Here is an 18916-nt window from a genome sequence, read left to right as displayed (position 1 = left end):
AACTTCACTGGCTTCTACATTCACAACTAAGCTTAACAAAAATTAAACTAATACCTTTTGTATTTTCTTTGCATCTTTCTGTGAGTTTTCTCTGAGAGGTACTTTTCCAAACAACTTCCATCCCACATCATTCTGTTTATCAAATCTTGCATTTTGCTTTCTGGTAAACAAATTCCTACAAAAAAAAAAAAGTTTTATTGAGGTTGATTAATTATAATAAACAGGACAGACAATTTGTTAACCCTAAGTATTCCAACCACATATTCCAGCTCCTCTTGTGGTTGTGCTTTCAGGCACTGTTTCCCATCCTCAATATATTTATTATGCAGTATTATCACCATGTTAGGCAATGGACTTGGGTTAAACAAAAATTTTGTGTAGATAAAACAAGTTATTTTCTAACTTTCTAAAAGTAGCCTTTGTTTTTAGCCTTCCCTCTAGATCAGCCTCCCTCTTTTAAAGTAAGACTAAAGACTAAACATTATCCACCCACCTGCTACAACACACTACAAAATCACAAAAGGTGCCTTTTACTGAAATTGACCTGCTTTCATAAAAGGTTTTTTCTCACTAACCTTAAAAGCAGCTACCAAAACACATTAAGTCTGAAGTCTCTCTAAAATGTCTCAAATTAACCAGCTTAAACACTGTAGTGCTTAGCAGTCATACAGCTAGACATCAAGCCAAAGCTAACTGATTAACACTGCTAGTTGTTGATCATAAAGCCATGTGCTAGACTTGAATCTTCTCACCTATGTTTTTCCAAAACTGGACTTACAGTACAGACTTCATGCTTTGCTCCACCAAGAGCACAACAGAAATTCTACACCCACGCATGTCTGATTATTAAAATAATAGATTTCCTTTTGTCCCACTGCCTACTTCAGCAAATACACAAATACACAGGTTAGCTTAATTATTTCATAGAATCATAGAATCATCAAGGTTGGAAAAGACCTTCAAGATCATCAAGTCCAACCATCCACCCTACAAGCCATAACCACTAAACCATCTTATGGAACACCATGTCTACCCCTTTTTTGAACATCTCCAGGGATGGTGCCTCCACCACTTCCCTGGGCAAAACATACCTTTTCATAGGTTTTTCTGGGAACTTGACTACAGCCTCTCACCCTCTCATTTAAAGAAAAAAAAAATAATACTCAAAACCACAAACAATTCCACTGAGAAAAAATATTTTTTTGCTTCTTCAATGAGCAAGCAGCTATAGCACCTTCACAGATGCTTCCAGTCTGGCACTACTGCTTTTTCTCACAGTTACTACCTTTATGACTAGTGGCCTGATCCAGCAAGAATAGATTGTTTCTTATTCATAAAGTGTGGCAGTGTGGGAAATAAAAATATATGGAGCTTCATGTTCTAAAAGGGTTAAATATGTACCTGCAATAGAACAACCTGGACACAAAAAAAAAAGTTGTTTTTCCTGGCCACTTTGGACCAGCTAACTTGAACAATATCATAAATATACCAACAGAGATAATACTGCTTGGAATACTGGATAAATGTTTAATATGATGAAAATAGCTAAGGCACAAACATCAGAGTGCACTAGAATGTATTACAAGATTAATAGGGTGCATTGCCACCCTTGAATATGCATATTTACACAAAAGATCACATGCTTCTATATCACAAGGGTACACTCACCTTGAAACCCAAACCAGGAACAGATTATCATATTAAAATATAAGAACAAAGTGTTTTGGTACAGAAATCACACAAGTCAACAACAACTGATGTCCAAGTTAAGCAGTTAACTATACTTCTACAAAACCTTTTCAGCTTTCCCCTACACCACCTCATACAAAATAAAATACAGTATAAAGATGAAGGGGAAACAATTAGAGGGAAAACACCAAAGAACAGCAGCACAGAAAATGTAGAAACATACTGCCATGTTTTTGCTCTTCCTTCTTTTTTTGAAGCATGAAATTATAATTCTACAGGTAAACTACTGGATCAAAAGATTTAGTTTGTCTCAAACACTGACACAAGTCCATTTCAGTGTTAGAAAGCTCTGCTGTAGCTCAAAATGACGGCTGTAATGCTTCTCAGAGATTTATAAACTAACTAGAGCATTAACAAGTTTCACCATACTACTACCACTACAACTGTCAGTGTTGGGAAAAAGAGACCATCAGAAAAATATCTTCCAATAAAGAACTCAGTTGAATTTGCTTTCTTTTCACTATCAATTCCTTCACCTTGGCAATATAAAGAATCCATTCCATTTGAGCATTCAGTACCCTGAAAGGCTTCTGCATTTTATTATCTTCTTAACCCTGACCAAGTTCATGATATGCATGTAAGACAGCCTAAGATGATGGATTTGCAGGATCATTTGAGAAAGCTACCAGGGAAACAAAATGTAAACAGAGACAGATATGAGATGACTTATATATGTATCTATGTTCAGTTAATTTAAAATGGAGAAATATCAAACAAGCTCTAAAATGTATGTAAGAATAAAAAGGAAAACATGACAGGAATAACACCATCAAAACCACTGCACATAAGCAGGATACACAATACAAGACAAGCTGGCTGTTCTTGCAAATGCTTTTCCTTCAGAAGCAAGCAAACTCAGATTACATACTGTCTTTAAAAAAAACAAGAACTTCTGGCATCAGGGACACCTGAAAGAGCCCCAAAAGGTGACACATCTGTGCGACAGGTCTGTGCACATTCAAAAACCTCCTTCACAAATAAAAAGCTTTCACCACGGTTCATTAATGTTACAATAACATGAGAATTAAAGGACTAGCAGGCAATTTTCTCTATCTATCCACATTAGATATCACTAGCACAGGTATAGAGAAGAAACAAACCCCACAGTCTCCTGTGAGTGATTTTAAGAGCAGCAATACATCTATAACCTCAGAGCAAAATAAAGATTGACTGGAATGATAAAAGTATAATAACTCTCTTCTGCAAGTTTCTGTGTAAGATGAACTAAACCTGAAAAGTCAAGCTCACATATTTGCTTTAAATTCAACTCCGCAATCCTGTTTTCTCTTTAGAGAAAGCAGCATAATAACTAATCTGTTCCACAGCTTATCAAGCAGATGGCACAGCACTTGCTCAGCAAAGTCTCCTCTGACTGTATGACCTCCACTGTACCTTCAAGGGCACCAGGCATCTCTTCCTCTCTTTGCATTATGTCAGGGATTTCAAGTTCACTTTTTTTTAACATGTACTGAACTGAAAGCACCAGGAATGGTCAATATGTAACTCCCATTATGTACAGAGCAAGTTACTCATATTTTCATTTTTCCTGCTCACTGTCTGTGCTTAAGTCCTGGTGTTTTGCTGGTGCCCACGCGCTTCATGCACTCCAAAAAGTCTCAAAACTCCCAAGTGGCATAACGTTATCAGAAGCCACAAATTGACACAATCAAATGTAGAACCACAAACTACAATCTGTTCTTTCTTCAGCTGAGGACACAACATTGTTAAACCCTGATCTGGCAGACATAAATGATGTGGCAGCCAGGTGGCATGGGAGGAGCAGAAGAGATGCTGCTCCCTTTGCACCTAACTTTAGAAAACTTAAGGAAAAAAAACAAAACACCATGGAGCAGTCTGGTCCAATTTCTCGAAAGCTTTGGAATAAATGAGGACAACAACACAGTGTTCTGATAAAGCCACTACTTGAGATTTCTGGACTGAAAGCAGAGCCTTAAAATATGCAACTTCCTCAGAAGGAAGTTATAATTTCTGCCATATATATATCAGAGCAAATAATTAAGACCAAAATATTTCATTTTTCTGCTGCCACAGCACAAAAAGGAATTCCTTTCCTCCCATGCTTACACAGCTTCCTAGGATTTTCAAGAAACGTACTCAGCAGTTTCACTCCTAAGCAAATGTAATTCACCCCAAAAATCCCACTCTAAAGGTAACTTCAGGAGATCTTACCTAATGGAAAACACAGTTTGACAAGGAGCAAAAGTTTTCTTTTAGAAAAAAAAACAATAAACCAACAGATTCTCACCCTAAGGACGATCTTAAAAATCCTAGGGTAAAAGATCTCAAAGTTTAATTACAAGTGCTTTAAGATAAGAGAAATAATTTGAGATTTTGAATGTAAAAAGGACTGATGTGCCTGGAAAAAAAAAAAATAAAAAAATCACATGTTGATCATTCTCTCGGTCTCATTGTCCTCTTCACAACCATTAGAGCACATCATGCTGGTCTACAACAGGAATATTAAAAAGAGTATCTCAGATGATACATCATGTCTGTACTATCATTAGTGTGGAGCCATTAAAGTGTCATGGGTTATATTTGCATTCCTATTGAACATGTTAACTTTTTTACACAGTGTCTGCAGCTGCTTATTTTAGGAAAACCAAGCACAGAAGTTCAATTGAGATCACATTTTAAAGAGCAAATTATTTTTGCAAAGTTTCCTAAACAGTACTTGGCACCACACAGCTGTTTAAGCTCATTTTAATTGAACTGTGGAATTACCTGCCTGAAGATAAATTTCTGTTCACATACAAATAGCATCCAGCGACACAGAAAAGAGACTGAACAATCTTTTGCTTGAACACAAACGTACTGCACCATTATTGTGTACTCATCTGCCCAGCTGCCTTTCTTTGTGGAGAAAGGAGGAAGTTTATACTCAATGGATAAGTTGAGACCCCAACTGTAGTACCGTGTCCAGTTCTGGAGTCCCTAACATAAGGAGGACATGAAGCTGTTACAATGACTCCAGAGGAGGGCCTGGAGCTTGATGATTAAAGGAGTGGAGCACTTATCCTATGGAGACAGGCTGAGAAAGTTGGAGGTGTTGAGCGTGGAGAAGAGAAGGCTCCAGGGAGACCCTATAGCAACCTGAAGGGGGCCTACAGGAAAGCTGGGGAGGCACTTTTTACAAAGGCATGTAGTGAGAGGATGAGGGGGAATAGTTTGAAGCTGGAAGAGAGGAGATTTAGGTTAGAGATTAGAAAGAAATTCTTTGGTGTGGGGAATGTAGACACTGGAACAGGCTCCCCAGGGAAGCTGTGGATGCCCCAATCCTGGAAGTGTTCAAGGCCAGGCTCTGAGCAACCTGGTCTAGTGGAAAGTGTCCCTGCCCATGCAGAGGGATTGGAACTAGATGATCTTAAAGGTTCCTTCCACTTTATCTAAAGAGTTTGCACTTTATCTAAAGAGTTTGGATGTAAGCAAATATAAATCATAAGATCTAGGTAAACCCATGTCATGCCTATAAGCACAGTGTAAGAAATATCTCCGCAGACGTTATTTCACAAGGCATCCAGAAATCTGCACTGAAACAGGACATTTTAAGTAACATAAGGCACCTATTAGGCAAAATAATGTATTAAGAGAAATGTCATTAAGTATTTGTTGCACTGTGAGCAAAAGTGACCAGCTACTTTACCTGGCATGGTACGAATTCAATTAATGTTAGCTAGGAAGCATTCTCACGCTATTACGGAATTTAGGCAAAAAGTAAATATTTTTTTCTCCCAATTCTTCAATGACCTTTTGTATTCTATACCAATCTTTACAACTTATCCTCAATAAACAGAAGAAACATTCTCACTTCCAGATGTTCCAGATTTGCATTCTGGCCACTTAATTTCCAGAAGCACAGAAAATAAGCCCTCAAAAATCAGCAATGTCTTCTATCACAGCAATTTTGGTTTCGTTACCTGATTAGTGGAAAAACAAGACTCTGGCACACAAATCATAATGACTAGGGAGCTGATGGGCTTGAGAAAAAAACATTGTCAGAAGACCTTCCAAAATCTCCTGAAAAGCCTTAAATCTACATTTGCCACAGGGGAAAGCCAACAGCTGGTACCCATGACCAGATAATACTGGCTTCTAGAAATAATTCACCAGATGCAGTGATTCCTCACTCCCAACCCCTGATCACCTCTCAGTCACATACAGTTTTTAGTGGGGGAAGGGGGATCACCTCTCAGTCACATACAGTTTTTAGTGGGGGAAGGGGGAACCAACAAAAACAAAACAAAACACACACCAAAAAAAAAAGTACAAAACAAAAAAGTCAAAGTATTTTTACTATGGTGAAGAACCCTCACCAACAAGTCAAAAGTTATGCCCTGAATAAGACTCCAAAATGACATACAAAAGCAGGGTTTGAAGAATTTTATTTCTGAGAGACTGCCAAAGGTCAAGGTAAATGAAGAACAACGCTTGGTTTATGGATAAACAAATCCAATAGGAGTAGTTGTCCTACCTATGAAAGAGGTAACTACCACAAAGAATTTTGACTACAAAGAAAGGCTTAATATGGATAGGTCCTTACAAAAGCAATGTCATTAATGCCCAAATTCGGATGAGCAGTTCATAAAGCAGAATTCATGGATTTTTTTTTCCTGCCAGCAATTCAACATGTACTTAACAGAACTCTGGCTATCCTGAGAAAGGCATAAAAGCATATAATCCTGCTCCAGGAAACCCATGCCCTCTATATATTATTTCTGTTAAATAAGTATTCTTTCATACTTAGAATTTTATTAACAGACCATTTCTTCTTTAGGCCTTTATAAAGATGTTTAAAAAGTTAATGTTGACTACAGCTTCCCCACAGATTACATAACATGAGAAAAGACTGTATTAAAAAAAAAGTACGAAGGGAAGAATTTGTTTATTCCATCTAATATCACCTTGTTCACTGCATTTTTTCAGTGTCAACACTGAATTAAGTATTATTTACAGTCCATAATTTTTTTTATAATTTCTGTACTTGCAATAACTTAAAACAGCTGATATGGCTCATAAGGCAACAAAAAGTCAGTTGAACATTAAATGGTACTTTGTTTAGATAGATGGCAGTGATTGCGTCCACATTCTCCCTCTTCCCCATTGCCCACCCACTTCTTCTCAAGGTTCTTTTTAACACAAGGAAATATCAGGAAAGTTCTTGCATGAATAAACTGAAGATACAAAAACCACCTAACCCACTCATTCACTAAACCTTCATTTAGGCAATGAATTAGAATGAACACAGACATTCATTTCACTCATCTGGATTAGTTCCTGAAGTCTTGTATAAGTCTTTTAAAACAGAGGTTAATGCTCCTTCTATTCCAAACTAAGCATATAGAATACATATAACTGAACAACTACAAGCTTTCCAAAAGGCAGCCTCACACCCAAGAAAGAGAAGAAATGAGAAGGAAAAACATTATAGCTGAACACCACAAGCAACATACAACATCCACCTAAAAATCTCATTCACTAGCCAGCATGAGACTTTTGTAATGCCTCCCACCAGCCACTAGAAAAGAAACATACACATTTGACTTCATTTTAAAGAATAACTAGATCACATTAAGTCCTTAGTTATGGCATAGCTTTGTACTATTACTGAAAAAACAATCCCAAAACTCGAAGTACTGCTGAGCACACTTATGTTCAGCTTCCATAATGTACAAGAAACATCAACAAGCCTCTTTAAGTTTTGTCGCAGAGTAACTGAAAAAGTTTAGCACAAACAGTACTTTAAATAAAGGGAATTTTATCTCCAAAAGCACCTTCCCATTATTCTGAAGAGTTGCGTCTCAAATAAGACATTGTGCAAAATTCAACTAACAGAAGAGTAACTGTGAAAAAAAGGTACATTATCCCACACATAACGAGAAAAATAGGGACTAAAATTAATGTGGACAGTTTCAGTTCAACACCTAGTGGAGAAAAGGCCACATGACAAAGTTCTAAACTTCATACAGTGAACGAGGGGATAGGAATTCTGAAAACTGCATCATACAATTTTCAACAATTGTATCCAAAGAAAAGGCTGTTATTTTTATCAAACTCCACCTTTGCACCTAGGGAAGATTTATTTTGACAGAATGTTTACTCCAGAAAAAAATCTGCAACGTTTATTTTGTTCTATGCAGAGACATGTAAATAACAGATAAGGCAAGGTCCACTAGGTCTTTCATTTCAAGTAGGCAGAGAATGGCTTTCAAATAAGTAATATGCAAAACTATATTGTGAAGACTAAAGTACCCATCAGACGAGCATACACAGATGTCTCACAGGCCGATGAAATAGCTTCCAGCGTCACCTGCTAACAGAGAACCTGAGTGTCTGTGCTGCTTCCTACATCACTGAAACATAAGTTTATTTGCCTTCCTCTCTCCCCAACCCTTTTCAATGCCCTTTATTGACAACAATTAGCTCAAAAAGGATGCAGATAAAATAGTGGTGAGCGATGAAACTGCCACCACATTCATCTCTTTCCTCCCACAGGAGGGTGAATCCCAGGGGTTGGGCACCTGCTGCACTGGGGAGCCAGCCCCAGCTCACCCACAGGGCACAGAAGCGGCCAGTGTGGGGTGTCCATGTGCATTCCCTCCATCAGAGGCTGGGCTTCTGGAATCCTTCCCAGCAGCTTCGGAACCACTCTACCTGCAGCTCAGCTAGTTTTTGTCCATTTATGGTTAAAAGCAGTATATTCACACCCTTCCCCACAGCGCATCAGCTCCTTCTGTTCCTACTTCTGCACGCTTCACTCCTGCTCTCAGCCCATCTCTTCCTGAACAGCCTCTATCTAATAAGCTTCATTTAACATAAGATATGCACATAAGTGGAGACACCATCACATATAAAGCTTAATATCTCAGATTATGCAACCATAATTTTTATCCTCCTTCTTCCCTTCTGCGGTCAGCGAATCTCCCTTCTGTAGAGATCAAAGTGGGAAACAAACAGCATAATGTTTCTTGTTATTCTGCGTTTCTTTCAACATCAACACTGCAAAAGTACAATAAGCTGTCCTCTCATTAAAAGCAACAAATGACATTATGAATGAATCCTATTCATTATCACAGGTTATACCATAACTTATTTATGGTATCAATGGACTCAATTCCTCAAGTTCAGAACTCCGAATTAAGTGTGACCAGGCAACTTAAACCATGTGTGTGCGTGCACATGATAAAAATGTATGAGTTACATTATTTCTGACTTAATGCTGAAAGCAGTAGTTATTACTGTGAAACTTAAGCCCTCTTTCTTCTCAGACTACAAGTAAGACCATAGTTTGGACAAGGTTTCTGTTACTATATAAGGTACAGGATGCCAATCCTGCTTCAGGAGCATTGTCTCAGAAATACAGAGGTTCTTTTGAAACAGTAACATATAATGTTCTTCTTAAAGCCCTTTATTTTTATTTATTTATAGTCTCTGTTCTCTGTAGAGGTTTCTTGAGATCATATAAAAAACTTCTAGGAGCACAATGAAAAGAAAGAGGATCCAGATTCCTGAAAAAAAAGACAATATCCACAGCAGTGGACTAAGTGAAGATTTAGAATTCTTGTAGCCTATTCTAAAGGAAGGGAACTGCAGAAACTTATTTAAATGAACTCTGCACATAACCATAAATAGCATTGTCCTCACTCTCCAAAAGATAAATGAAAATAATCAATGAAAAGTACAACTTCTATAGTAAGATCACAACAGTCCTGATTCAGCAGAGCTGTTTAAAACTCTGAGCATTTAAGTAGCCTGTGTTTCAGCAGTATTGTATGGGAGCAAAGTCCAAAGGTAAAACTCATTAACCTGTGCTAGCTACTCCGGGTCACCAGGGCAAAAGGACAAATAAGCCACTGACTCTTTAGTCTCCCAGCCAATTATTTGTTCTAATGATTTCTCAAGCCATGTTCCTGCATATATTCAAATTAAGGAAATTAATTCAAACTCATGCTTTATGTGAAAGACCTCCTGTCTTTCAGACCTAACACTTGAAAACAAACAAACCTATTAGGTTTCTTTGTCAGCAGTCAGCATTACAGCTGCTTTCAGAAGCAATAACCCATTTTCATGTGCTAACCTAGAGCCTAAGGAGAGCACTAGTACTCTACCCAGCACTGCACCTGTGATGCCTTAAGCTCTTCCAAGAGGAAAGCTATGTTGTAAACAAGCAGGAGAGCAGTCTTTTTCTCACTTCGAATCTTCCTGTCACATCCAAAGGAGCATGTAACAGCCTGAGGAAACAACCAGAGCTTTGGAGTCTTAAAACTGCTTAAGAGATTGCAATGGAGCCAGAGACGCAGTCCAGGAAACCTTCTTCAGCATAATGTTCAAGAAGATAGGGCAAGAATACTCCATTCCCAAGTGCCCTTGAAGGTGCTGGGATTGACAGCCGACAGAGTTCTCCTTTCTTCAGCCAACACCAACACTTAATAACACCTCACAGATATTGCTACAACTGATTTGGAACACACAACCTTATGTGTAGTGCACATGCACACCATCTCACCAGGAAAAATAAATGTACACAGTGCTAAGAATTAATTTTACATTCCAAATCAAGTGCTTCTCTAAGCATCTTCTTGATACCATAGATGATTTACCCTTAACTGATACATAAGCAGATTAGGTGCATGTGATTTGTCAGTATTACATCTACAGGCAGCCACTAATCTTAACTGACATATTCAGAACAAACAGTCTTGACAACTTCAGAAAAACTAACACGTTCTGGCATGACAGGTGGGGTTCAATACAAGCACAACTGCCACTTCACGAAGCAATGCAGAAACCTTGCTGAAAGGTTTCCTGAAAAAGGATAACCTTTTACCAAATGTCAACAACTTGAGCAAAAACTAAGCTGACTCATCTTTGCCCACAGAAGTTTCAACTTTTTCCCCATCACCCAGATGAGCCCTCAAAAAGCCAAGCCTGCAGATGGAGGCTGAGAACACTGCAGCCTCACCATGACCATCAGGCTGCTGGAAAGTAGAAAGGCTGTATATGAACCACTCAGGTCCTTGTTCTCCCATATTGTACACAAGCATGCCAGCCACTAACCAAAACAATTTGACTTTCTCTTGCCATAGTCCATCCTTGGTTTTCAAAAGGGAAGGCTCACACACTTAACTGGCCAGACTGAATCTCAGGTGAAACTCCTTTCAGCACCAAGTGAAGTGCTAGGAACATACTTCTCTCTGGGACTGCTTTATCTACCACCAACTGCACTTTATACAAACTACTTTAAGAAGCTCCCTTCCCAGCTGGCTGGTCTACAAAGGTACTATTCCAAATGCCTCTCCTTGTCTAACACTGTATACAAACCTAGGCACACAGTGCAGGGTGATCTAGGTAGGAAGTCCCCTAGAGGTCAGCTACTTCCAAATAGAACACTGAAGGACCCAAGTCCATTCACTGAAGTACTACTCATTTAAGCACTGGGAATCCAAGGGGCCCACAGAAACTCCAGGGAATGGGGACTGTATAAGATCATTACAGGAAGAGATTACAACCCCATGAACAGCAGTTTGCAAATAACAACAAAAACTAACAACAGCATGCTTTGATCCTTAACAATGTTGACAGCATAGACACTCCACAGACAGCATACTCCCTGTGGCACAGAAGGACCCTCAGAAGCTCCCTGCTTATTCAATACCCGTGAAAGCCACAACCAGCTTGCACGACCTAAGAGAATGGATGGATAAAATATGGAGGTGTGGTGCACAAGTACAAAAAGTGAGCAACTCTTTGTTTTCAAAACAAAGCAGAGAGTGGATCTTAAAGGGAAAGATAATAAAGGCCAGGTCACAGACAGAGCACCTGGAACATCAAAGCTGATCACCTAGTTTGGACTTAATCCTCATGTTCTCATGATGACATTGCATGGTGACCAAGATTATCTGTTCTCCATTTAAAAGCACTAAGGACAGCCATTGCTCTCTGGAATTCAACTTGCCTGAAAAGATTCACATTAAAAAGCTCAGTCTACAGAGTACCACTGTTTCTGTAATGCTGGAAAACCACTAGAGACTACACTAGAACAGAAATTGACAGATGGCTTCATTTTGTTGGATAAGAAAAGTTGAGAAGCAGTTAAGCATCCTACTTTGAGCAGGATATAAATGTGCCTGTTCCACTGTGCTCCCTCCAAGGTGAAGCAAAGCATTTGTTTGAATTAGCAACTGTGCTACCAGAATGAGTAACATAAGTTCATGCTTTGAAGTGCTGAGAAACCTCCTGCTTCAGCTACATCTGGTTCCATGGAAACAGAGGTCCACAAAAGCTTCAGCACCTCAAACATGACTGATGACTGGAGCTCTGCTGCACAGTACTTTACTTTAACCTAAGAATAAAAATCAATAAAGACTTCAGCCAGTTCAGTAGATAAAAAGAAATTTATCTTAAGCCTTGCAAATAAGCCTTTCAAAGAATGATGTTTGCCAATTCTGCAAGTATTTTATCAGCCTATTCATATGAGCCTATTCACTTTAAAAAAAAAATTGCAAGAGGAAAAAAAGATTATCTGAAGCAATCGCATGTTTGAAACAAGTTAGATACAGCCAACTCCTATAAATGGCCAAAGTTTATTTCTAGAACCATTTCTTCACACTTCTTATCATTCTTCAGACATTATAGCCTAAAAATAAGAGACATTATGAAGTCCTTAAATAAATAAAAACAACAAAAAAAACCTCCAACAAACAACCCAAACACCTAAAAGTAGTCCTTTTCCTCATTCACCACTGTATTTCAATGAGGTCATGTAAGTGCTTTGAGTGGCCACTACTTTCATTTCAAGAACTCAGTGATGAAACGTCAGATGTTCTTACTCCATATAATAACAGAAAAAAAAAAAAAAAAGTGTTAACAAAACTGTAAGTGATATTTGGAAAAAATACAGAAGTGTTTGGCAAGCATGTGTATTTTAAACTTCATACACTTAATTTGATAAATAAAATATACCATTACTATTAGGCTACTTCTGAATCCTCAGATGTCAAAGCTCTTCAAAATAGGCGAGGATCCTGCCTACATTTATCTATGAGATGAGGGACATTGGCCAAAATCACAAAAGGCTTCACTGGAGAAGTCAGGAAGAAAGCACTTGTTCAGAGGAAAAAATCTTGTTCAGAACTCCTTTTACTATAATGTAGGAGGGCTCTTTTAGGAAGATTTAAGGTACTTCCATATATCATAAAGATAATATAGCCTGGGATTACAGCCTTAGTCCCTACAAGTATGCTGATGTACTCAGAACAGAAAAAAAAAAAACAACACTTCATACCAATTTAAATTAAAATAGCAAGTTATTATGTCTTTCAAAGTAAAATATCACACAAGACTTTTCTCCTATTATCTTATTTAATCTCATTGTCAAAATACAAATGTATTTTATGGAAACATTACCTGGCAAAGAAGTTAGTAAAAGGTCCCAGTCTTCTCCGTCTACTGTCCACATCTGCCTCTTGACAAGATTCTTGCTGGCTCTGCTCCTTGGTCTCTTTAGGGGAATTCAAGGTAACATCCGAGAAGTGTGCTTCATCAGTCTCAAGATTCACAATTGCACTTGAACTGCTTGTGACCACAAAGTCTAAAATGTCTTCATTGCTAACTGATAAAGTTGTTGACAGGTCCGTGCTAAGACTAGAAACACTACACACAGAGATATCATCACTTCGATTTAGAGTTTTTGAGGTTGGACTATAAAGTTTGACAGTGTCATACCCCGTTCGCGGGAAAGTGGAGGATTTCCGCACAGCATGGTCATGTTCAGCAGTCAGAGAGTGGGGAGGCACATAAGGCGGCAGTGTGCATGCACTCTGGAAAGCCCTGTCAGGCACAATTTCAGGTTCTGACTGCTTTCTCTTCACAGTTAGCACACTGCAGTGAACAGGCTCTGGATTTCCTATTTCTAGAGTTGGAATACCAGAATCCACTGATTTAAGGCTATGACAATCTTCTAAAACACTGGACAGCTGGCCAGGCCGATACTCAGGCAATGACAGAGATCTCGCGGTCCCGGAGTTCAAGTTTTGAAGGCTCTGGATACCACTGCTCACTCTTGCGTCCAGAATTCCCATGAAGCTCAAACCATTTAAGGAGCTGGATAAATTTACATCAGTTGTCTTGGCCCAAGTGGTAACTGGTTAAAAAGAAAGAAGAGACAAGGTTATGCATTTGCAGAGAAGATGTGCTTTGTTCTTGGCTGTTAGTTGGGTTTTTTAAAATATATTCAGTCTTGTCATAACCTAGGCTTTAAATTAAAAATTATTAATCTTCTCTTAGACGTTAGTACTGTACTTTCCCCTTGCTTGAACAAGCAGGACAATGGCAACTTAAATTAGGCTTCTAGCAAACGTCAAGCATGACAAGCTTCTCACAGGTACTTTGTGTGCCGACGTTTGCTTCATATACATCTCCTGAGAGTGAAATTACATGCTATAAAACCAGCAGTACTTAGTGCTCCATGTCAATATTAAGACAAATATTTGGAATTTATATTTATGCCATCATAAATGCCATTTATGGTGTTGTGGGGGACTACAAAACTTGTTTCCATACACTTAGATAAAAATTCTGTAGTGTTCATTTAAATGCAATTTCTTCGTATTCTTCAGGAAACCATAAAATGGATAGTAAATTTGTCACTGAAATAGAATGCACAATATATCAGTCTTGCATTAAGGAAGAGATGCAAAATCTGGATAGCTATAAAGTTATTCATATAGTCAGTGTTTTGACAATACATATGATGCATTTCATCAGTGCACATCCAGTAAAACTGACACTTGAAAATAAATTTACTGTACTCAGGAATTGCTACCCTTGATTTCTGCAATATATAGTCACACTGTCTCCACATGGGCTGCCAGCAGGGCAGTTAATCCAGCCAGTGCCCTACTTCCAGGCTAAATCTGAGCAACCCCCTCTTGAAGGGGCAGTCAAATATGAGCTGCAGGTTAGATGCACTGTCCTCACAGGCAATTACAGCCTTTAATAATCCTGGAACACCACCAGGACCCTTTAAAACACTATGTGATTACTATAGCGACATTACACACATCTTCTTTTTCTATATGAATAGTTGAATTATCTATAGCTCTGCTTAAGTTTGCAATGTAATTAGTTTGCAGCACCTGGCAGAACAAATATGCACATATTGCTTTGGTTTCTTCACCCTGAAACACTCCGGGCTAAGCGTGAAGGAGTGCAGAACACATCTCCCATCTTGCCAACAGCTTGCTTTCTAGACCAATTTCTCTCCAGTTCCTGAAGGCTGGTCTCCTGCTTTTGTTACCCTCTCTCAAGCGTAGCACTGAAGTAAAGGCGAGGTCCCCCCTGCATCCCACTTTTAAAACACTAACAATGCCCCCCTCGGTTAAAAAACAAAAAAACAAAAAAACAACTAAAAAAACCAACACCAAAACCCACCTCAAACAAAAACCTACAAAGTTTCCAAGTTGGGAAAACTTGTGCCTCCTAGAAGTTCCAAATAAAGTCTAGTGGCAGCTAAGACCTGCCAAACACCAAGCTTGACATGCTGTCTGTTCTTAGATATGAGCCCATCCATACACTTTGGCCTTGTGATGCCAAGAGGCAGGAAGTGACAGAAAACACAATTCAAACATATTGCACTGGTCCAAACCCAAACAACTTTTCCACAAGCTTTCAGTCATATGAAAAGTTTGTTAAACCAAACCTACTTCATATGCTATACCAATGCTACTCACTAGCTGATCCAACATGCCAGTTCAACCCACTCCTAAGTGTACAGAACAGTCAATCTTTTAGACCTTTTCAGAAGTTTTTAACAGCCAGCTTTGCACTACCCATCCAAATAAATCAATGCATCAATTGTCTAAAACTTTGGATAAGCAAGGTTTCAAATTGATTGTTTTGACTAAAAAGCTTGTGAAGATGTACACTTTTCTAATAGAGTTGCTATAGCAACTTCTATTTTTTCACATGACCATGGTTTGAAAAGTTGATATCCCCTACAATTTAAAAAGTAATGTCTTTAGATAGCTTAGTGTACCAACTGCATACACTAAATTAAAATTGCAACCGTCAGTAAAAATCCCAAACAAAACCTCCTAAACAACAATCTTAGAAAACAGGCAACAACCTATTCTACTTCATTAAGTCAATTGTAATAATTGAAGCGTATAAACATGACAGAACATTTGAGTATTAGATATAATTACTGTTGCACACTGGGATCACCTGCACCTGAACCCTCTTTCTTGAATTTACTTATTTTTCTAACATAAGTCTGACTCTATGCTCTTCCCCATGCTCACCCACTCTTTTTTATACGTTATATTGTTCTTCAACAACTCACCCAGTACCAGGTTCTCAAGGACATATACAGATACACATACTGTAACAGCATAAGCAAGGGTGTAGGTGTTTCCTTTATCACATCTGATACTTAGTAATGCATCCAGAAATTGCAGTCCAGAAAACAAAGTACAGAATGTAAACAGCTGGGAACAACTTTGATGACTGTTGAGTAAACAGCACAAGTATGTTCCTATAATGAATTCCTCCAGTGATTGCCTTCACTTCTGCCCAATGATTTTCTCAAGTAGCAGCCAGTCCTTAGTTTAATTGTATGACTCTCTTAACCAAGATTGCAAATGGTAAGCACTCAGGCAGCCTTGGAAGAGGCAGTAAACACAGCAGCTCAAGAAGCCAAATAGTTCCATAAACAAGAGAGTTCAAAGAGAAGTGAAAATAAATTTCTGCATGAGGTAATGAAGCTAGTTTAACTTGGCTTTGTATTTTTTTTAGCAAAAAAAGTGTAAAAGGAAGAGATCCTTTAAATGGGTGACCAGCAAATGCAGAAGTACGTAACAGCTAAAGCCTGCTGGAGCAAATTATGCAACAAGCAGCTACCAAGGTTTTACATAGTTCAGACAAACAGCTTTGAAATACACACATCAGTGGCTTTACATGAAAACCTGAGATGCAATTAGCTGTCAGAAACATACACAAGAACTCCTTGATTCGTTTTGCATTAGGTTGTTGTAGGATTGTTTTTAAGGATGTAGTAAAGTGATACTTAAAGTGATTTTAGCTGCCTTGCTGGTAAATGCAAAAATCCTACTATGTCAAACAGAGTGTTATGTGATCAAATATGAACTTCTTTCCATAAAACATTTAATAACATATCATTAGTGTTATGTTTTTATTGATGATGTTACAGTAAGGTAATAGCAGTATAATAAAATAATAATAAAATATTGAAAAGGAATTTTGTCTGCACAACATTTGCAATCCCCATTATTTACTTAGGTGATAACATACTTAAATGAAATTGATATTTGTAAATATCCTACATCTTGCAGGAATAATGACCTCGTAAGTGTGAATATACCAGAAGAGAAGTAACAAGGAAAAGGGAGATAGGAGGTCACAAGTGGCAAGGAGAGGGAGGGAAGGAAGGTAACATTTTCTCATTAACTCTAACATAAATGCTAAGCACCACCAAATAAAGCTAGTTTTGTAGCCATGTTCAAAATTAACATTAGGAGGTTAGATATTCAAGCAAAAGGTAGTTGAACTGTGTAACTCCTTGCCAAATAACACTGTGAATGCCAGAAGTGTAAGCTCAGGGAAGAAAAAATCACTGAAGACTCCAAAACAAAAAGAAACTCTGTAAGTCTCCGAACTGAAAGTGTCAGAATTTCAGGGAAAGATCAAAGTACATTAGTCGTGCTTTTAAGTCCTTTCCCAGGTAAATTCTTCTGTCTGGCAGGTGGAGTTTTGGTCAGTCCCAACAGGGCTGTCCATGCGGCCTCACAGACCCCAGATTCTGACCATGATGTGCAAGAAGGCTCTGACAATAACCAAATGCTTTGAAACAGTTTCAGACTTTATGTATCACCCAACCACACAGACAGAACAAGTCATGCTTGTTTATAATTTCTAAAATCTAGAAGAAATTAGCTTTTTAATCTATTTTAATGTAAAATTTAAAGAAAGTTAATAGAAATGCTAAGCCACTAAGAGTAAAACAAAGATCAGAAAGGCTTTACATCTTCTCGCCTCATAGCAATGAGAAGAATGGTTTTTACTCAGTTCTCAAAGAGTTAACATCTCAATTTTTTTACCATCTTGTCTCTTCAGCACTTACCTCTGCCAGCTTACTTTTAAAAAGCAGGTTTTAAGAGTAAGGAATTGCCTCAATTACAAAGTTGCAACTGTGTTGGTTTTGTTGGGTTTTTTTTCCTTAAAGGAAAAACATTTTTTAGAAAGCAAAGTTTAAACTCTCCATGCATGTCACAGCATTTTTATTCAATGTACCAAGAAACATGCTGCTGCTATGGGTGCAACTACAGGTGATCTCAGTGCACAAGAGCATGGAAAACAGTTCTGTTTATTAAACATTTCTTGGCTGGGACTGTTAACGTTCATGTTCCAACAGCCACTTTTGACAAAGCACGAGAATGAGACACAGTGACTGAGGATACGTGTGTAAGCACTGCCAAAACTTTGGTGGCAAAAACAAACAGTTCGAAGTTGGCCGGGATTTTTTGTTTGGTTTTGTTGTTTTGGTAGGGGGTTTTAATTATTTATTTTTTTTTAAGAAGTCTTTATCTAACTCCCAGCTGGCACCCTTCACAGAGCGTGAGCCTTACACGAGAGGAGAACTTGGAGAGAGTTCCCAAGTAAACCCTTCACCGCTCCTCCACTTTTTTTGCTACGTCAGGCAGGCAATATAAATGAGCCACGGTGCTCTACAGCCTCTGCTCCAGAAGCAGTTTACAGGACCTTCCCCCCCCGCACCAATGTTGCTGAAAAATCTGAGGCCACGTTAAACGAGCAGCAGCGTCCTAAGAACTTCAGCTCATGTGGGCTGGAGTTTTGTTTGGTCTTTGGGAGTCGCCTAGGAAATTTGACTGGAGAGGCCGAAAGGAACGAAAGAACAAACAAAACACCCCAAACCAAGGGGAAAAAAATAAAAATAAAAATGAAAAAATACCAAACGATAACAAACACAACAAAAACAACCAACCAATGGTTTCCCCAAAGGCTTGAGGAAGCAACGCTCGCCCTCCTTTCTGGACTTTAAGACTTTAAAGTTTACAAGGAAGCCGAGCGGCTCCCCAACCTCCCCAGGCGCAGGGCAGGGCCACAGCCCCCC

At 38.5% G+C, this 18916-nt stretch overlaps 1 protein-coding gene across 1 annotated transcript in view; it reads right to left on the bottom strand.

The window, feature by feature from the left end:
* The window catches only part of TBC1D14 (TBC1 domain family, member 14), a 64808-nt gene that overhangs the window by 45029 nt on the left and 863 nt on the right, over window positions 1–18916 (bottom strand). The window contains exons 3-4 of the mRNA XM_010003142.1: window positions 13174–13909; window positions 55–175 (exon numbers count right to left, since the gene is read on the bottom strand). Of these exons, the coding sequence (XP_010001444.1) occupies window positions 55–175; window positions 13174–13909 (857 nt within the window). The remainder of the gene's footprint in view (window positions 1–54; window positions 176–13173; window positions 13910–18916) is intronic.

This window comes from Chaetura pelagica, unplaced genomic scaffold (assembly GCF_000747805.2).
Source record: "Chaetura pelagica isolate M959 unplaced genomic scaffold, ChaPel_1.0 scaffold147, whole genome shotgun sequence".
NCBI classification, from domain to species: Eukaryota; Metazoa; Chordata; class Aves; order Apodiformes; family Apodidae; genus Chaetura; species Chaetura pelagica.
The sequence above is the reverse complement of the archived record's forward strand: the minus strand, read 5'-3'. Positions and strand labels throughout refer to the sequence as shown.